The sequence below is a fragment of the Festucalex cinctus genome, chromosome 1 (genome assembly GCF_051991245.1).
Source record: "Festucalex cinctus isolate MCC-2025b chromosome 1, RoL_Fcin_1.0, whole genome shotgun sequence".
Classification (NCBI taxonomy): Eukaryota; Metazoa; Chordata; class Actinopteri; order Syngnathiformes; family Syngnathidae; genus Festucalex; species Festucalex cinctus.
The window spans coordinates 21,250,505-21,271,848 of record NC_135411.1 but is presented as its reverse complement, the minus strand read 5'-3'; the positions used below and the strand labels follow the sequence as shown (position 1 = coordinate 21,271,848).

Genomic DNA, 21,344 nt, shown 5'->3' with positions numbered 1-21,344 from the left:
ACAGATCACAGCAAAGTGAGATATTGAGTTTCCCCTTGAAGGATTTAGCGGTCTTGCAGCAGGTACCTTGAAAAAGCAGAAGAGCTGCTAACAAAATCATTTTTGCCATCCAGCATAATAAACGTATCGTTTAGGTATACATATCACTGTCATAATAAAAATGCAAGCAAATTCATGTAAAATATTGCCTCGAAGATCATATATTGGGATACATATTGTATCATGACCCCTGTATCGTATCGTGAGGTTGTTGGCAATAACGAGCCCTGATTTCTGTCATTGGATTTTTAAGATATGATAAAATCATTGCTTTTTCTTTTTTTTTAATCCTGTTTATATTGAGTTTGTTAAGCATACGTGTGCATTTAATATCATGAAGCCTGACTTGTGGAACTTGGTTGGCCATCGTATGACTGACAAAAGAGTTGCAAGCATGTATAAGTGAGTCTGTGCATGTGCACATGTTGGCTGGTCTAATCCAAAAATGTCAGGGCAGAGTTGTTCATGCAGTCCAGCCCTGTGTGTAACGAACCATGAGTAGTACTACAACCCCTAGCAAAAAGTATGGAATCACCAGTCTTGAGCGAGCACTCAGACGTTTTATTCTGTAGATCAAACTCAGATAAAAAGCATGAAACAGTCGTAAGGTCATTCCAAAGTGCAACATCTTGGCTTTCAGAAACACGAAAAAAATTAAGAAAAAAAATTAAGAAAAAACATTGTGCTGGTCAGTAAATGCTACTTTTAGTGAGCAAGTGCAGGGAAATAAATGTGGAATCACTCCATTCTGAGGGAAAAAATATGGAATCAATCCATTTTGAGCAGAAAATAAGGACACACCCAGTCAATTTCCTTTCCTTAATTGGGCGCCTGCCTCAAATTACATCTGCCCGTTAGTCAGCAGTGCAGTTATCACACCTTGGAGGGTTGCTGGACCAAGTGGATTGGCAAGAATCATGGCTCCAACAAGGGAGATGTCTCTTGAGACCAAAGACAGGATTATCAAACTTCTTGAAGAAGGTAACTCTACACGTATGGTTGCCACAGATGTGGGCTGTTCACAGTCAGCTGTATCGAAGATCTGTACCAAGTACAAACAGCATGGGAAGGTTGTTAAAGTCAAGAGTTTACATTGACATTTTTGGACAGCTTTCTTATCCCTTCAATTGAAAAAATGTTTGGGGATGATGAAATCATTTTCCAAGATGACAATGTATCATGCCACAGAGCAAAAACTGTGAAAAGCATTCCTTGGAGAAAGACGCATCCAGTCAATGTCATGGCCTGTAAATAGCCCAGATCTCAACCCAATTGAAAAGCTGTGGTGGAAATTGAGAAAAATGGTCCACAGCAAGATGATCTGGCAACTGCAATCAAAGAGAGTTGGTACCAGATTGATGAAGAATACTGTTTGTCACTCAAGTCCTTGCCTCAGAGACTGCAAGCTGTCATAAAAGCCAGAGATGGTGCAACTAAATACTAGTTTTTTTCTTTATCTGTTTTTCATGATTCCATATTTTGTCCTCAGAATGAAGTGATTCCATATTTATTTCCCTGCACTTGCTCTATAAAAGTAACATTTACTGATGTTTTTTCTTCATTTTTTTTCGTGTTTCTGAAAGCCATGATGTTGCACTTTGGAATGACCTTACGACTGTTTCATGCTTTTTATCTGAGTTTGATCTACAGAATAAAACGTCTGAGTGCTCGTCCAAGACTGGCGATTCCATAATTCTTGCTAGGGTTTGTACTAAGAAGAATAGTAATACATTGCTTCTATATCCAGAATATCTATCCACAAAAGCAACATAGCCACTTATGCAAGTAAGAAGTGATTTAATTATAAGTGCTCTGTTTGCACCAAAACTAGAGTATAAGGTATGTTATAATAATAAAAAATAACTCCAAATATACAATAACAAATGTTTGTCAATCCTATTTTTAGTTTACATTTCGTATAAAGTCAGAGCAGAAGCTAATGTAAATGCGAGTCCCTGTGGCTCAGCCTGGGGTCTCTGCCTCGGTCCTTGTCCCTGTCCCTAGTCCGGAGCCTCTCCCGCTCTCGATCTCTGCCGTGCTGGTTGTCATGGTCGGCCATGAAATGCTGGTGCGGCCTGTGGTAATCGTAGTCGTCGTCGCGGCGATGATGACGGTGATGATGGTGGCGGTCCCCGTGGCTATAGCGACCGTCCTCCTCCTCCTCCTCGTCTTCCTCTTCTTCGAGCCTGCGGGTGTGACTGGCCTCCGTCCTGCGGTGGTGGTGATGGTGGTGATGATGATGGTGGTGGCGAGAGTGCTGGGCTCGCTTGGTTTCGCTACACAGGAGACGCTCCTCCTCCTCGTCCTCTGTTCGACCCTCGTCAGGTTTCTGCTGGGCCGAGGAGGGCGGCTCCGGGCCGGAGGGGTTGTCGTGGGGACCCTTCCTCTTGGACGCTGCCGACTTCTTGCTCTTTTGCTCATCCTGGTAAAGGGAAGGGAAAAACGTGGAATTCAAAACAAAAAGCACTAAACCACCATCATTATCAACATGTTCACACAGGTAAGTAATTGAATGTATTATTATTTTTGTATTAAAAGGAAAGTCAAGTCAAAAATGTTCTTTACAATATGTTCCATGCGCCGCTACTATTCTAAACACGACATTGCGTTTGTGCAATATAATTAAGCAGCAAAACCCTTTTCATTCTTCCACTCGCTGTTGACTGAATATGACATCACAGGGCTAAGGGCTCAGGTAACGACCAATCACAGCTCACCTGCTTTCTGGCTTTGGTCATGTGATGTTTGCAAGCTAAGATTTAAAACCTTGTGGATAGTAGAAAGAGGAGACAAAACAATGCAATGATGCATGACTCGGATGATTTGTCACTCACCGGAAAACATCACTTGTGCATCTTTCCAGTGGAAGAGTTGGATGATAGGGAGAAATGAGATGACAGATGAACGAATGGAAGTGATGTTCACTAAATATAAGCATTCCTGCTATATTTATAGTACAGTCAAACCTCGGTTTTCGAACGCTTCTGTTCTCGACCAAATCGGTTTTCGACCAGAAAATTCGAGAATTTTATGTCTCAGAACTCGTCCAAAAAATCGGTTGTCGAAGTGAAAAAAGCCGAGCGTACCTGAACGCGACTCACTCGCCGAGTGCAGAAAAGGCTACAAAGCTGTCTATTCCTTAAGTCTGATATGTTCAACTTTAACTGAATCCTAATTTGCATAATTTGTAGTCTGTTCATTGGAAAGCGAGTTCACGTGACACAATTTACTCTCGCGTTCGTGCGTGTGGCCGCTTGAACAGAATCAGTCTTCGCCAGCAGTGATAGCAGCAGGAAGTCTGGCGCTAGCGTGTGTGTCAATGACTGGTGGGTCCTGTTGTCTTTATTTCTTGTCTGTAACCTTCTTGCCAGAATCAGCTGTAGCTTGTTCCTTCTAAAATGTTTGTTACGAATGTTTGGGCGGTGTTTCCTAATCCGCACGTTACCACATAGCACTCGTAAATTGATTTTGCGCTGCTAAGCTCGAAACCGGAAATGTCACCATTTAGTTTCACAATAAGAGCACGTACCGGAAGTTATGTTCTAAATGACGTTTGATTAACTGCGCTAATTTAATTTGCTTTCTTTATTAATGTGAGTGCCTTAATTTTCGTTTATACATTTGGCATATTTTCTGTCTTTCTTTAGGAAACCACACACACACACACACACACACGCACGCACACACACCCCCACGCACCCCCCCCCTCCCCCACACACACACACACGCATACAGACACAAACAACTTAAACCAAAAGCTGCAAACAATGAACATATGTATGAAGATTGAAGAAATACTGTAAGTGCGTTTTTTTTTTTTTCATCATTGTAGATAGGATATCTTCTATTAAAATAAAACATTGTCTATTTCTACCCTTTTCTATTTATGGTAAACAGTATACAGTGCAGTTTATGGTGTAAAATAGTAAATTAAAAAAACAAAAAAAACAACAAAAAAAACAGAAAACGTTTTTTTGACTTGGAACGGATTAAAATTATTTACATTATGGGAAAAACTGTTTCGGATTTCGAACAATTCGGTTTTGGAAGAGCCTTCTGGAATGGATTATGTTCGAAAACCGAGGTTTGACTGTACACTGTATCAGATTGGGGATTCTGTTATGTTATGAAAGGACATGACATCACACTGGGTGTTATGACGCGTCACGTGTGCTCCGTGTTACTGACCGCCAGGACGGCTGGATTGGTGGGCAGCGTGTTCTCGGCTAGCCGGGCCACCAGATCGCTGGCGGGTTCCATCTCAGGTGGGTGCGTGGCCCTCCAGTACGACTCCAGATAGTCGGCGATGTGCTCGCAGGCGTCCGTCAGCTGGTTCTCGTCCAAGATGACGTCAAACATTTCCTATGGACAAGAAAAAAATCAACACAAAAAAAAAATGTAAATTTAAACAGACATGAAGTCATTCTGACAGGATAAATAACATCAAAGGGTATTTCATTAGGAACACCTGTTCATGAAATCCAATGCAAGATTTGAACATTAAATCTACCTTTAAAATTAAAGTGGTGCCTTGAGATATGAATGACCCAACTTTTTATGATACCAGCTGTCATTCAGCCAATTTTCTACTTTGACTTCTGAGCGCAAACTCAAGATACAAGCGCTATGTGGCAGCAGTGAACTGAGTGAACACATTTCGAAATTAGCAGCAGTTTGGCAAATAATAACCAAGTCATCAAAAAAGAGGATTCAAGCTGCAATGGCATTTGCAGTGGAAGTTTACTGTCCAACTACACATCAAACCAAAAGTATCAATCACACCTTGTCTACTTAAAACAACCACATGGCTTTGACACGAAATTTTGTTTAGCTTGATGCTAACAAAAAATGCAACATGACAAGTTGACAACATTTAGCATTATAGTCGCTGTTTTAGAAGGAAAACATGTAAACACTTAATATAACAATACTCATGGCCATGGGCATATATTTATTATCCTTTACAAAAAAAAATGGCTAATTTTACAGCACCTTACTAAGTCATTTACTGTAGTAGTAGTAGAAGAAGCACTTTTCCTGACGCACAAACGGTTTAATTCTTTACATTCTCTTAATATTCTGTTTTTGTCAAGTACATTAAAATTATATATTTTTCCATGTAAAAAAACAAAAAAAAAAACAAAAAAAAAACACTGTTTATGTATGTATGGGTCTCTCAAGGCACCACTGTACTTCCACATTCAATTTAAATAGCCCGCCCATTTCATCTAGTTTCATTCTCCCCCTCTCCTGTAGCATTTAACTTCAATTGAAGTGTGCTTATTTCTGCTTTATGAAGTCTATGTAATATTTGATTTGATGAATTTATCCAGCCATTGCTGATACTTCCTGTTTTAATGAGGCCTGACAAATACCCATATTTGGCCCCGAGATGGCGCTCACCGGCGGACACTGGGCAAGCTTGTCTGCAGCCACCAGCTGAACGTTGAGGTGTTTGGTCTGAGACTTTCCCCTGGTCTTGATTAGCCTGGTCAACACCTGGAGAAAAGTCAGTACATTTAAGTAAATACAGGGAAGGATGCCTTGGGATATGAGTTTAGTCATTGGCTATGTGAGCTATGAACTTTCCATGTTCCTAGAGTCAGCTTCTTTAGCCGGGAATCGGACCACCACAGTCACTGCCTTGAAGCCTGTTTTTTTTCTTTTCTTTATTTTTTTATTTTTTTTTATTTTATTTTTTTATTTATTTATTTTTAGAAGGACTTTTTAATATTTGCCAATGTAAGTGAATCGAGTTATTGACACTACAGTATGCAATTCTGCGCCCAAAAATGAAGCAAGTTGTACCAAATGACAAGTCGTATATCGAAAAAAGATTAAGTTAGGTCACTTGTATCTCAAGGCACCATTTCGTATCATGTCTGAAGATAACATCTTCACACTAACTCCTCACATGTGGAGTTTACCTTTGGAGAGGAAATCTTGACATAGACGAGGATGGGCGCCAGGGAGGTCTTGGACACCTGTAAAGGATGGTTGACGGTGTCCGCGTCTAACACCACCAGCTGTAAGCTGCGGGCCAGTTCAAATATACGTTCCACCTCCCCCTGGATCTGGGCTGCAATGACAGAAGCACACCTCAGAGGAAATTCATGGCTCAGTCACTCACCAATTGTCTCCATACTGAACATTACAAAGGTAAACAGTTACATTACAGTTAGTTTGGTGTTGTTTTTCTGAATTAGCACTCCAAACGTGCATTTCAATTTGACGGCTCATTCAGAGAGTATCTGGTATATATTAGTGGTAACGGTTGAAGCAATGTTAGTTATTACAATAACGGCCAGCAGATGGCAGCAGAGTATAAGAGATCAACCAGGGCCATGTTAAAACGAGCTGATTTCCCCACAGTTCTAACCAGATTTGTGAATCATGATGAAACTTAGCTATATTCTAATGCTAATTGCTGCAAAACAGAAACAGATAGAAATATACTTTTTTTCCCTGATGGAAGAAGAGACTCGAATCTTTCATTTGATAGGTTCCATGTTTTTATAGCAATAGTACACAATATTCTGTGGGCCTCACATTATCAGTCAAAATCCAGTAAAACAGCCGGGAGCGAACGGGATTGAGAAATGTGAAAATGGTTGATTGCAGCTTGAACGAATTGCTAACAACGCTAATAGCTATCCTGCTAGTATCCTGCGCGGACCTGTAACATCGACACGGGGACCTCTCTCGTGTGTCTATACAGTCAAACTCTTCGAAAATCCTAATAACAGCTAATGTTAGAAGTTAGCCAGGCGCTAAAAAACACGTTTATTTGTGGTGATGTGTTTTAATTGTGCAAGTGCACAATGTTGCTAATGAGTAAAAACATAAGAGCAATAACTTGACAGTCAATGTGTCAAGACCCAAGAGCTGTAAAGCAACACCAAAAGCATTTTCCAAAGGCAGACAAGGTTGATTATATGATCGGCCACGACAGGGAAGAGCAGCAGGACGATGAAGCATTCAAACACTGATAATATGGAAATGCATTCCGTACCAGCAGCATCTGCGACAAAAGAGCAATGAGAAAGACAAAATGTAAGGTAACAGAGTACAGTACAAAACACGATTTAAGAGTAGTGTTACATTGAAAGGTAGCCCGCATTAGCATAAACTTATGTACCTAAATTGGAACGGGTATTGGTGCGATCAATTAAGGCTTTTTTCCCCGGGTTGTTTAGTATGGACCGCTTAGCCAGAGAGATGTCCGCTGTCACCCGTGTGATTGTGATTCTGCATTAAACAAATAGTAACGTTTCATAGTTAATATGCAGGGGGTCCTCGGTTTTACAACAATACCAACATGAGTGCTTTTGGTTTTAACAATCTGTGCACGGTGAACTAATTACGTGTCCACGCAGCGGAATTTGCTATTCTGTTTAGTATTTACTGTAATTGTGATTTTAGTAGCAGCCAGTTTGCCTTGATTAGTGCTAGACTATGGCACATTCCAATTTACATAAACGTTCACATTCAGGTACATCGCTGTCGTAGGAACGGAAAGCCAAAGGAAATCGAGGATGCCTTTTAATTTTATTTTTTAAATCTAGCTGAGTACTAAATTAATGAATTATGTTGGAAGAGAGAGTCTGCTTTGATCTGTTAGCTAGCTAGTTAAGAGTTAGAGGTGCCGGAGTATATTGCGAACAGTCACCCTGTTAGCTAGTTAGCTTGCTAACAGGGTGACTGTTCGCAATATACTGCGGCACCTCCCAGTTTACTGTATAATGCACGACTTTTGTTATTGCAGCCATGACATAGCGTAGCTCAAGGATAGACTACATTGCACAGAGATGGAAACCAAAGACACCAATATATGTAGGCTATGTATTGCAATATTTTATTCCTGCCTGAACCCAATCACATTTAACTGACCTGCCTTCGAATCGATGTTTCAAAAAGTCAAAAAGGGCTTTTTGCATCATGTCTGTCACCTGAAATGACAGGAAAGGGCATTCCAGATTCATCATAGAGATATTAAAAAAAAGTGGGGGATTAAAATGGGGAATTTAAGAGGGTAGGACTCACCTCTAAGCCCTTCAGTGAAGGTCCCATGAGAACCACAGGACGCATGGTCGGCACCACGTCGTACATGGACACCTGCTCCCCCTGTCAGCACAACAAAAAATCAGTTCTGTTTTATATCGCACTGTTTACATTTTGAAACAGTGCCACGTAGGCAGGGGTTCGGATTAGGGGAAATTGTAAATGTTTCTATTAATGCCAGTTTGACTTATAGGATTCTCCTGGCTGATGTCTGGTACTGATTCGTTTACGTTTTCCGTACGTGTGCTTGTTGTATTATTTTTTTCTCTTAGCACTTGTTAAATATAACTGTTAATTTGCTGTTCATAATTGATAACTCTCAGCTGACTGTACTTCTAATGCTGCATTCGACTTTCCCGACGGTTCACTGTGTGAACTACAACAACAAATGAAATTTATCGGAATAAGCCATCTTTGTTGTTTACGTTCGCCTCGAACGTTTTGGAGTCAGAACTGGGACAATCCGAGTGCGATAAATCCGACTTCCCACCTTCCTTGAATGCAGCATTAGAGTGCACTGTACCGATTAAACACTTATTCTGGTTTTACGCTAGTACTCTGAATTTGACGTTAGATTAGCAGTTAGCATGGCTTCGCCATCTGCTGCTGTTCTTGCTTCTTCCCACCACATGATTAGCTATAGGCCACATGATTATCTCCGTTTAATAATAATGATATATGTCAGACGTGTAGAATACATTCGCCGCCATAGGTGAGTAAAGTGTTTCACTGCTTAGCAAGCCAACTGCACATCACAGCTGATGCAGAACGAGTTAGCTTAGCGCCTAACATTGCATGGTCATTTCCAAAGCAGGCAAGAAAACAGAGAGGACTGATGTTGGACATAAACACACGTATGGCTGGCAGCTCTTCCAGCCAGACCTGCTTGAGGCCATCACGCTCAGTCAATAATACAATGATGTCATCAACAAGCGCTATCGCGATTGCTTAGTAGTCCAAATCTATACTGTAGGTCAAGTTTATACCGTCCTCCTGCATATTCTGTACAAACTGTGCACCCTTAGTTGGAAGTCTTCGTCGTTAAAGATAAAGAATTGACTTACCGGCTTCTTTTTCACCTGCTGATTGGCTGTTGAAGGAGACAGTGGGTGTACAATTACAGTACATACAGTCAATAAATTTGGCAACATACTGACCGTTCATTCTCACCTTGCGAAGGAGGTGTGTATTTCTTTGAGTTCATGTCTTGAGCCACTTGTGATGCTGCTTTGCTGAAACAATCGAGATTTGATTTGAGCTCATTTGACAGCACTTTGAAAGTCGTTAGTTTCATGATGCCGTACTTGGCTAAGGCCTTGGCCGCCTTCCTGGCCTGGACTTCTCTCCTGATCAGGATGGTCTCCAGGTTGACGGGACTGGGGATGAAGCCCACCACGCCGTCCTCCTTCACCGGCCGGCCGATCCACCATTCGTTATTAAATTTCTGTTAACACAGTGGTGCCTTGAGATACGACTTACGAGTTTTTCCGAGATACATGCTGTGGATCTATTTTTTTTTTCTCTATGACTTGCTGTGAGCGCAAACTTCAGATATGACCCGTGTATAGTGGCAGGTGACTCAACTCACTTCACAAGCAGCATTTTGACACATATACAGGAACTTGTAAATAATATTACAAAAAAAAAAAAAAGAGGCTTCAAGCTGTTTCGTCTGAAGGTTACTGCCAAACTAAACATGTTGTTCATTTAAATCAACCACTTAATGGATAAAGATTAGCTGAGCTACAAGTGCTTTGAGTTAAGAATGTGGTCAAGGAGCAAACAAAACTCATACCTTCAAGGCACTATTGCACCAGAAGAAAACACAGAACAAATGTTCCCAACCTCTTTGACGTGGAGGAAGTCTCGGGCCTCAAAGGTGATGGCCTGGCCCGGCACTGGCACGTTATCGTCATCTGCTGGCGTGTAGGAGAAGTTGCAGCGTACGGCGAAAGCCACACGCCGGTACTACAGAAACGTGTGCACAAAAACTTAAATAATGAATCAACCTAATTTCTGCAATGAATCTTAATTCTTCTCAGCAAGACTATTTAGAGAGTAAAAGAAGGCTATTGTGAGTGTGGATTACCTTTGCTTTTTCCAACTGAACCTGGGCGTTTCTTTCCTCAACGGCATCCGAGTCGTGACGCTCTCCCTGAAAAAGGACACGAGTGCATTCGTTACTCCTCCGCTTTGATTAACACTGCGCAAAGTCAGCCCTCCAGAAACAACTTTCAGGCTCTCCCGAGGCCGTATTCTGTTGACTCTGCTCGACATCTGCTCGCACGGCACCCGGCTCTCCGAATGTCACCCGGCCAATAACGCAGACACAAAGCCACCGCTGAATTATTCAATGATGCCGAAGACTTTTTCAGAGGTCTTCTTGTGCCTGGAACAAATCATCTTGCATCTGTGATTATCTCTTACGTACCATTGCTCTACTACCCAATTTCCTCTGTACAAAATCATCAAGCACTGACGAGAAACATGTATTGATTGCTCAAGTGCCGACTAGAAATATGCACTGATTGCTCAGGTGCTTACTAAATGCTGACTAGAGTGCTAACTAGCAACATATTGCTTGCTCAAGCTCCGACTAACAGTCCAGGCTGCTAGAGCTCTAACAAGAAACATGTACCAAAATGCTGATATGAGATATGTCCTTCTTACTCGATTTCTGACTACAAATGTATTGCTTGCTTGAGCGCTGACTTAAAAATGTGTAGATTGTTCAAATGCTGACTAGAGCGCAGACTAGAACGTAAAGAGTGCTCGTGTGCTGACTAGAAACATACTGAATACTTGCGTGCTGACTGGATACTGTAAATTATGTTCTTGAGCGCTGACTAGAAATAAATATACAAAATGGTTGACCCCATTCTAAATGCCCATTTCTCGGAAACTACTTGATGGATCTTAATGAAACTAAATACACTTTATGTTGAAGGTCATAAGTTTTATTGGTTAAATTTACAAAGAAAAGAAAATTTGTGAAGAAGGCACGCTGCACTGTCTTCGGTGACTGAGTTCGAGCATACTCTAACACGCAAAATGCCTTTCCTTTGAAGTGAACGGTATTTCTTAACCTGAAAAGATATAAATGCCAAACATTACACACAAAAACTTGAAACGTTTCTACACAAGCTGTGAAAATTTGAGGTCATTCCAATGAAAATTGTCAAAATTATTGGCCTACGAATTGGGGTCAAAACATTTTGGAACACCCTGACTGCTTGCTTGAGTGCTGACTATAACGCTGGATAGAAGCGAATTGCTTGCTACGGAGCCCCTCTGGTGTCAGGGTCTGCATTTTAAATGTTTTTTTTGCTAATTTCTACCCACAGTTTAGCAATCTGTACCCACAGTTTACTAATCTGTACCCACAGTTTACTAATCTGTACCCACAGTTTAGTAAACCGTACCCACGGTTTAGCTCTTCTGTGGCGTTATGTAATACGCATGCGCACGCAACGTTCGAGTGGTTGCTTGACAGCAGTATTAGCAGCGGACGGCTGCTTCGTTTCATCTTAAACTGTAGACTTATGTATTCAGTTAATGTGTAATGTTGCGCTTGTGCCACTGTGAGCCGCTCGAACACTTTTCTTCTTTCTTTCTTTTACTTCCATGTTAAGCCTGAAAGCTGGTGAAATGCAGACGTGTTTTGTTGTGCTCCGCAATTAATACGCCATACTTGGCTAAAGAAACTTCATCTTTCCGTCATCCATTCATCCGAATGCATCGTTAAACTGCCAAAACTAGTCTACAGTTTAAGATAAAAAATAATCATCATCAAAAAAAGCAGCCGTTCACTGCTAATACTGCTGTCAAGCAACCACTCGAGCGTTGCGTGCGCATGCATGTGGGTACGGTTTACTAAATTGTGGGTACAGATTGATAAACTGTGGGTACAGTTTACAAAACTTTGGGTCCAGATTGTTAAACTGTGGGTACAGTTTACCAAACTGTGGGTACAGATTAGCGAAAAAAATAAAATAAAAAATCAGACCCTGACACCAGAGGGGCTCAGTAGCTTGCTCATGTACCAAATACAAATATATTACTACTTGCTTGTGCGCTGACTTGAAGACTGGCTAGAAACACACTATTTGCCCAAGCTCTGACTAGAAACAAAACACGTACTGCTTGGTCAAGCAGTCAGCAATGACTTGCTGCTAAAGTGCTGACTATTAAACCTATACTGACTATTTGAGCACTGACTACAAACATGTACTGGCTGCTTGAAAGCTGCTGCTCGAGCTCTGATCAGAAATGTACCGTTTGCATGCTGACTACAAAAATGAACTGATTACTTAAGTGCTGACTAGAAACATATTGATTACTCGAGCGCTGACTAGAAAACATTACTTTTTTCTGGTCACCCCAAAATGTGTGGTTTTCATCAAATGCATTTTTTTGTGTGCAAAGTCAACGACATTTTCACTCATGCAAATAATGTGTGTCCATAAGCCAACCTGATTGGCTGTCAAGCAGCCCTCTTGTGACTCATTTCCTGTTGGCCCTCAAATAAGTGTCTGGTGCTAACTGACTCTCGTTTACTTGGCATCTCATCTTAATGCCACGTCATTAGCTGGCTCGGTTCATTTACATACTGTGCACGTCACAATCCTGTTGTGTTGTGACGTGATTATTAACTTGGGAAAGGTAACAGCACACCAACACTTTGAATACTCGAATCTGTATTTTATAGAATGTAAAAATAAGAAATAAAAAATCAACAGGCTTCACAGATAAAGAACCTCTCTGGCTCTCTGGGTCATGATTGTGCCGCAGTAAGGAGATTAAGATAGCACACGCCAATACGGGATTTAAAGAGAGAGAGAGAGGGAAAGATAGGGGCGACTTCATGTCAGCCATTAGATAAGAAATACAGTATAGCTTTACAATGTTATTATTTTTATCTTTAACCTTAAGCCCGGCCAGCTCTACACTTTTTATGGAGACACTTCATTTACAGTCATAATACACGTACATCTTGGGCACAGCCAACAGCACAAAGGAATGTGTGATGCAAACCATAAAACAGGAACATTGAGCTGTGATTTTGTTTTTCCTTTGCCTTTTTTCGTGATCCCACCACAGACAGGTGCTTGTGATGGCAAACACACATAGCAGATGAGACGGACAGATGTGTGATGAAAAAATGTTGAGCAAAGCAGCCTGCAAAAGGCAAAAAGCCCTGCATGGGCTTTCCCAAACAAGCAATGTAAGTTGAGTACAGTACAGTAATCCCTTGTTTATGGCGGGGATATAGACAAAATCTGAAAAATAGCAACCAAATATTATTATATTCATTTTAAAGATTCCTGCATATAGTAACAATATATTCATGTGAGGTAGAGGTATTATTTTTTGTCACTTGGTGTTGACTCACATTCTACACTGTAGTATCTGTGATGTTATATGTGCGTGAGTGACTGAGAATGTAGGGTTGGCTTGCTGTTAGCTTAGCGGCGTTAGCCACTTTGCGTGTTAAGTGATGGTGTCAGTTGAAGCCATCGGCATGTCATCTAATGTGTTTGTGTTTAGTCTATTTTGTTAGCATTTGTTCAGTTAAGCGATTTAATTAATTCTTTCTATCCTAACAACCTGTGGAGGGGTAACATTTTGTTCTAACAAACGGTAGGCGAAATTAAATTAGCTAACCATGTTTGCTTTAGCATAGATGTGCAGTTGTGTAACTTAAGTCAGTTGTACTTTGCAACAGGCACATGGCGTGGCATTGTAGGCATTGTTCTTTTGTTAAGTGCAAAATTATTCCAAGCTTTGGACATTCACTGTTATTTCACACGCGTTCCTCCTAGCTAGTGCTTGTTGCTACCTGAGCCTGCCGTAACACGCTGTGAGTGGAAAAAAAAAAAATCACTGAAAAATTTAATATATAAATAATCGGTGATATAAGTAGGATTTAAAAAAAAAAAAAAAAAAAAAGCTAGCCACAAGCATTGAACCATGTTGCCCACGTTATTTCGTACAGGAAAATGTTTGATAATCTGGTAGGAAATCACAGTATTCCTTCTTGAACCTTCCAGATTGTTGCCCCACATCCCATCGCGGAAAGGAGAGCAGGTATGTGGACGGAAAGGCGGTGTAAGAGGCTTAAAAGATGTCGCCGACAGTAGGCCAAGCAAAGACACGCTGCCAACTTTTCCCCTCGACACTCAAACGACACCCGCCGCATGTCATCATTCTCATCACATATATCAAAACCGCTATATGTCATTCCGAATTGACAGCTAACCAGTTAGCATGCTAACTAGCTGTTTCATCATACTGTGTTGCTTGTCCACATCAGGGTCGCAGTTGGCAGCTGACTGAATGAGAGGGGAAGTAAACCCTGAATTGGTCACCGTTCAATCGTTAGGGCACGTGACAAACAACCATTCCCACCTATGGACAATTTTAGCATTCAAAGAAGGCAACATGTATGTTTGGGAAAATCCACACTAAGTCTGAGAATTGACCGAAGAACTTCAGAACTGTGACGAGGACGTGCTAAACAGTAGCACCCCATGCTACCTTCTAATTCAAACGATAAATGTCAGCAAGTCCATCCATTTCCTATATTGCTTATTCTCAGCTGAGTTCAGTTACACCCGGGACTGGACAACCATTGGAACTCACGTTTATCCGGTTTCTAATGACCTGTCACCCTTATATGCATTTTTTTTTTTTTTTTTTTTTTTTTTTTATGTGTGAGGACACTCGAGTAAACCCCACGAAAGGTTGAGAATTGAACCCAGAACCTCTGAAATGTGAGGCGGATGTGCAAACCACAAGTACAATGTGCTGCCTTCAATCACTCCGCTTTCTGTACAATTCAAAATTTAATTGGTGACGATTGGTCCCTTGAGATACAAGTTGAATTAGTTGCAGGACCACGCTCATAACTCAAAACACTATCTCAAATAATCTTTCCCCACTTAAATGAATGGAAATACCAGTAATCTGTTTTGATTCTGAGAAAAATATAACTACAAAATTTGCACTTTAGAAGAACAGAATATGAATGCAAAGAGAATGTAACAGTAAGTATTCTCATATTTATGTATTGACTGATTATTTTTGTGTTTGATCAAAATAAGACATTTTCAAACATCTGTAGAAAACAATGACCGAACCAGCAACTGAAACAGTTACAGTTCAGAGCAGTTGGTAAATTCAACATCGATCCCTTGATGTGATATTGCTTAATTGTTTTGCGTAGTTGATTTAATTTTTATTTAACAGTAATCAGGGAAGGATGATTTTGCAATCAACTTTAATGCATAATAAAATGTTATCTGATAAATAGATTAATTGATGGACTAATCAGTAGAATAATCAATCCTAAAAATATCCGATATTGACTGCCCTACCTGTGAGTATTATAATATAATCTGTTTGTATGTGTTGCTCCACCATTTGTGTTCAAATATCTTTTGCTTCTCAACCAGAAACTGTCGATGCTAATTTTTAGCATTTCAGTGGCGTTTTGCATTGTTTGTTAGCATTGAGCTAAGCAGACTTTCTCAATTATCCAAAGCTATGTGGTTGTTTTCAATCCAAATTGTGCAATTATCTTTGCGTCATGTTTAGTTTGACAGTAAACTTCGAATAGGAGTGGAAATAGTCATCTTGAAGTTTCTTTTACATTGTTAGCTGTCAAACTGTTGCTCATGTGAGTTGAAGTGAGTTCACTGCCACCATCCAGTGCTCAAATCACAACTTTGCACTTACAAGTCAAAACAAACAACGAATAACGAATAACGGTCATCTCAAAGCACCGCTGTAGTTCGATCTCATCATCTCAATAATCATAATTTGCAGTGCTGTTCTTGATATCAATCCGAGAAAGCAGGCATACAGTCACTATATGTTGTGAACACAATATGAGTTTCAGTTTGAACGTCACAGGAAAAACCAACGTCAACCTGCATTTAATTTGAGTGGAATAGTCATAAAATCCACTTTAGATTAACGTCAACATCAAAACCCTCCCTTGCATTGGCTTCATAGGCTCCATCAACTTGTGGTTCCGATTACGTAACTCCTTTTACATCCACACCACAGTGATGGACATTCAGCACGCGGACGGACACGCGCACTGGTTGATTCACTGGAGTGGAAAGGCCTCACAGGGATTAGCGCACAGTGCAACAGATGGCGCGTTCTGTGACACTTCCTGTTCCACGCGCACGCGCAAAAAATACACGACAAATTGACTTTTTTTTTTTTTTTTTTACCTTTTTCTTGGGCGGCATCCTGCCTACCAACGAGCGCTTCTGTCATTCCATGCGTGTCCGAGTTTGGGTTTCACCTGCGACGCCTATTGGTTGACACATATGGACCACTATGCTGCAAGACCGGGAAGGGGAACTTGTGCACGTTGTCCAGTGACACGCGTAAAATGCTCTCAAAACATGAAAGGAACAACAACAACAACAAAAGCGAACGATGTTTCTTCTTCTTCTGCTGCTACCTCAACGGAGACGGAGACGCGTGGGACTGAGAAGTTGCGTGAGGGTGGGTGGCTTTCTCCTGAGAGTCCTCCGGGTATTAGCGGCTTATTCCCGGTGCGCATCTGTTGCGCGCGTCCTGCAGGACCGAGCTGTCGCGACGCGCGGTGCACGCCGGTTAAATAAGCCCGCCAGTGCATGCGCGTTGGGGTTGTCAGCCATGTTTCGTGCGTGAGTGAGTGAGTGAGTGAGTGAGTGAGTGAGTGAGTGAGTGACAGCATTCAAACGTGATAGTCTTTTGTGTGTCAAATCTAATTCACTCAACAATTACGACACTGCAAGCACTTCTAGTTCATGTCAATTATTGCAGGTAGATTCCATAAAACTGCATTATTCCATTTTTGTGTGTCATATATTGGTTCTTGTGCAGCGTCAAATAAAGTGTAGAACTCTGAAAAAAAGTAAAATGTCAAGAAAAAAAATAATTAAATAGGAAGTTAGAAAGTGATAAGAATTTGCCAGATATTTATGAGATTAAAATTGTATTATGAGGAAAATGTTGGGAAGTTCAGAGAATTAACTGCAAATATTTATTAAATTGTTTAAAGTCCAGTAAAGTTGTATTAAAAATAGAGCTGTCAAACGATTAAATTTTTTAATCAAATTAATCACATCTTAGAATTTTGATTAATCGTGATTAATCACTGACTTAAAAAGGCTTTTTTTCCCCAACATATTTTGCCCGATAAATTTGAAGCGCGCCAGTTATGTGTTAATTTTTTCGACATGTAATGTTATAAGGACGTCTTCAAAAATTTATATCTACTGCATACGCTCATCCTGCTTTTTCTAGTCAAATAATTACATAATTTAAAATGGGAACAAAATGAACTACGGCATATGTAAACATTAAATGCTTTACTTTAATGCATGTAGTTATGTTTATTGCTCAAGTTCCAACAGCGACCTTTAACGTAACCATCTGCTGTGGCTAAAAAGGATCATTTGCGGTCAAAATTAATAGTGTGATTAATCTGTGGTAATACAATGATTAATACGATAAAAAAAAAAATTGATTAATTAATTAGTTAACGCTTTAACTTTGACAGCACTAATAAAAGTTGTTAAAGTTTTGAGAAAAGTTTTGATGGTAATGTAACATGAGTAAAGTTGTATTATGATGAGATGTGAACTCAACGCAACTCCACAATAGACAATGCAAGGCAACTTTATTTACTTATACACAAGATAATGTGCTTTACAATGCAGCATTTTTGCCAATAGTGATCAATTCTTCAAAAAAAAGTGGCTTAATGCTAACTCTTAACAGGAAACACATATCCTTGGAGCAACTAATATTTGAACACAAATGTTGCAGCAAGACATTTAGACTAAGAGTCATATTATTATTTATCCTGCGCGAGGCACAGCTAACGTCTAAACTGGATAGACGTCCATGTACAGTATCCAATACTGCCCCCAGGTGGCCAAGGCGGGAAGCAGCACAATGGCAATCCATTTGCTGGAACTCAAAACTCTTTACGTAATTTGTTTGTAATTATTTTTAATTATATTGATAGCCTATTACATTATTATTATTTTTTTAGTATATATTATTAGTTGGTGCTGGGGTTTTTTTGTGGAAAGAAAGACTGAAACGGGTCGATGGCATTTCCTTGTTTCATTTCAATATTATGGGGAGATGGTGATTTGAGTTGCTTCAAGTTCAAGTCCCATCTCAAGGCACCACTGTAGTTTTATTCCAGTGTCCGGTTAGTACCAATTACAAGGCGATTGGAGTTGCATGTTGTGAAGAAGTTCTTACATAATGGAGATGATAGGAGCTATGATACGCTGAAGTAGTGGAGCAACACGCCATTTGAACGCTCGCCCGGATGCGGTGAAGCGTGCAAGCGCTCCACTAACTTCCTATAAGCATCAACAAACGAGCAGCCAAGTCCCTCACTGCAGCTCACGACCACCTCATTAAGACAATTCTTCTTTTATCATGCACTGTTGGTTGACAATGTCAGAGAGGTAGTCTACTAATTTGAGATGTTTTTTGATTAAATGATCCATAGATCATAACCTCTTTGGCAGAGGTCACCAACACCTCTCTGACACTAGTGCACTATTCCTTTACTTGTCTCGGATGTCATGAAGTTGTGCAAGTGTACTTAAAAGTGATCTGTGTGAATTTCCCCACAAGGGTCACATACATCGCTTAACTATTTCCTCAGCAACGTGCCGAGGAAGTGATGTTACGTGACGTTGTGATGCAGTAGGATGGAGTGGAGTTCCCTTGAGTCATATGATCGCTTCCAGTCAGTCGCCATTATGTGACCGCGGGTACGTGCGCACATACATAAATGAAACATCTGATCTGTCCCTAAGCTGCTTACAAGCAGAATGTCCTCTTGTGCGTGAGTGAGTGAGCGAGAGAGAGACAGAGACAGAGAGAAAATAGTTTAAAGGGGCTGTCTGCCGGATTCACTCAGGAAAATGCACTTTTTAAATACAGGATGTACACACTTTAACCCAGCAGTTTGGTGCACATTGATATTGCCATTGTTCAAAAACTTCGAATAGAGGCGCACATCTACAGCACCGATGACGCGCTTCCGGTAACACTTCAAAATAAAAGTGTATTTTGAAATTTGGTTTCTCACAGTCCCGTGTACTGTCATGCATACTGCCGTTAGCTTGACTACGACTATCTCAGTGGCTATCCGAGGCAGAAATGTCGTTTCAGCTCTACTATTAATAATCGATTTTGTACGATTATGCCTATTTTGTAATCGTAGAGTGTAATAATCGAAATCGTAATTGAATTTCGATTAATTCCACAGCCCTAGCGTGAGTGAAGAAAAAAAAATCCGTGCGTGCTTTCAAATTGCCGCGGGAGTGACGTCACGCGGCTGACACGTTCGCCCGGCCCGTTTGCGACACGCCCCCCCCCCGCGCTGCGATTGGCAGGAGGGTTGTAAACACTGTCTTTCCACAGAAACATCCCGTTTACAAGGACGAAATTACCACAAAACACTAACAAAAACACAGATGTGCAGACTGAGAGAAAGTTAAAGTGTGTACATCCTGTATTTAAACAGTGCATTTTCCTGAGTGAATCCGGCAGACAGCCCCTTTAAAACAGCAGTCAGACCTAACTAAATGTCTGTTCTAAAACCGTGACACGTACTTGCTACTTGCTTCACAGTTAGCATGGATTTGTTAGCATTAAACTAAGTGGGCTTTCCTAAGGCAAAGCTATGTGGTTGTTTTAAATACTTTAAAAGTGTAATTCTCTTAATGTTTATCTGACAGTAAACTTCAACTGGGAGTGGCATTAAACAATTTGAAGCCTTTTTTTTTTCCTTTTTTTTTTTAATGAATTGTTCCATATTTATTAGGCGTGGGAATCTTTGATTGTCTCAAGATTTGATTACGATTTTTGGGTCTGAGATTCAATTCAGAATCGATTTTTGATTGAAAATGATTTGATTGACAATTATTTCTGCTTCATTTTATAGATGAGCATATTATTGTCACGATCTATACCAGTCTAACTCGCTAATGCTAATTAGCGCGCTACTCAGGGCACTATTATCGATCAAAAGAATTGCTATTCATACAAAACGCTTCAGGAATGTATATCCAGAAGCTTAACATTACTCACTGGCATATGCTACGCTGCAAAAAATTAACTTTTATTATTGGCATAACTTGATCATGACCTTTTCCTTCTTCTCTCTAATGTAGCTCCAACTTAACTGTATATCACAAGGCACGGAACCACACTGCCCTTAAGTGGCCAAATCGGGTACAACATAAACAGTGTTCCCAGTAAACAAGGGCAAGATGAAGACAGTATAAAATAATTTAAATAAAATCGATTTTAGGACATTTAAAAATCGATTTTGAATTATACTAAATGAGAATCATGATTCTTATGAGAATCGATTGATTTTTGGCACACCCTTAAAATTTACCAAAGTGTTGCTTGTTGAGAAGTGAGTTGTCCTGTACAACTGTAATTGGCTAGTTGATATTATTTTCCCTCTCTCATCTACGTCCATCAGCCCCAATTTTCAAAGTCAAATGCATCCCTCATGAGTCATTTGTGTTCTAATGTTGTAGTTTTCCTGTTGCAGATGCACGAACGTTGGTCACTTACATAAGTGGACTGCACTCGCCGCCAGTTGCCCAGCCCACAGCAATACATCAAGACATCAGCATTGGGAGGAAGACGAGGCTGAAGGTGCCTGCGCTGCGGGTGAGGAACTTTCTTGCGCCAGGGACTTCTGCCCGTGTCGCCCACAGGTTCTCGTCGGGAAGTATCGGGGAGTCAGCGGGTCCAACAAGGTGTCATCACACTTCGTGTCTTCCCCATCAATCAGACATGTTGGGGGGGAGTCCCCCCCCCCCCTCCCACTCCCTTCAAGGGTCCTCTTTCACTGCTTACCTGTGTCACAGAGTTTGTGCTCCTTCTCGTTTGTGTTGGTGTAAACGCTGCAGCCAATGCCCTTGCCTCCCTGCCTCTGTTGTCATGGCGCAGCAGCAGGTAACATCAGGGCGAGCGCAGGAGGCACACGGCCTGAATTCAAATGACTAAGACCCCCCCCCCCCCCCTTCCGAACCACCCACAACAGCGACACCCCCTTTTCCTCCTTCACAAAGTCTGCATACTTTCTGCATCTTATCATATGGTTTGACATGGTCAGTAAAAAAAATGTTTATAGTTTAATTAAGGATTTAATTTTATTTTTTAATTTCAGATGCACTTTAAATCTT

The 21,344-nt window shown here is 40.7% G+C and overlaps 1 protein-coding gene across 2 annotated transcripts; it reads right to left on the bottom strand.

The window, feature by feature from the left end:
- Positions 1 to 1,816: 1,816 nt before the first annotated feature.
- Positions 1,817 to 20,958, bottom strand: cacnb2b (calcium channel, voltage-dependent, beta 2b). Of its 2 annotated transcripts, none has more exons than XM_077522781.1 (14): positions 20,728 to 20,958; positions 10,190 to 10,255; positions 9,946 to 10,068; positions 9,405 to 9,544; positions 9,271 to 9,332; positions 9,165 to 9,190; positions 8,083 to 8,163; positions 7,930 to 7,988; positions 7,178 to 7,287; positions 7,052 to 7,060; positions 5,967 to 6,118; positions 5,443 to 5,538; positions 4,228 to 4,401; positions 1,817 to 2,461 (listed from the first exon to the last, which is right to left on the bottom strand). In XM_077522781.1, the coding sequence occupies exons 1-14, from the start codon at positions 20,773 to 20,775 to the stop codon at positions 1,976 to 1,978; spliced, it is 1,632 nt and encodes a 543-aa protein (XP_077378907.1). In that variant the 5' UTR covers positions 20,776 to 20,958; the 3' UTR covers positions 1,817 to 1,975. The 2 variants fall into 2 exon arrangements, with proteins under 2 accessions (XP_077378907.1, XP_077378913.1); XM_077522787.1 differs by lacking the exon at positions 20,728 to 20,958 and adding an exon at positions 16,344 to 16,735.
- Positions 20,959 to 21,344: the final 386 nt, after the last annotated feature.

Bases quoted from the DNA above. Each gene is read 5' to 3' on its own strand.
- cacnb2b (XM_077522781.1), bottom strand. From the start codon at position 20,775: ATGTATTGCTGTGGGCTGGGCAACTGGCGGCGAGTGCAGTCCACTTAT. The intron at 9,333-9,404 runs GTACGGCATCAT...CGATTGTTTCAG, and splicing joins GCGGCCAAGGCCTTAGCCAA to CAAAGCAGCATCACAAGTGG. The intron at 5,539-5,966 runs GTAAACTCCACA...ACTTTTCTCCAG, and splicing joins TCAAGATTTCCTCTCCAAAG to GTGTTGACCAGGCTAATCAA.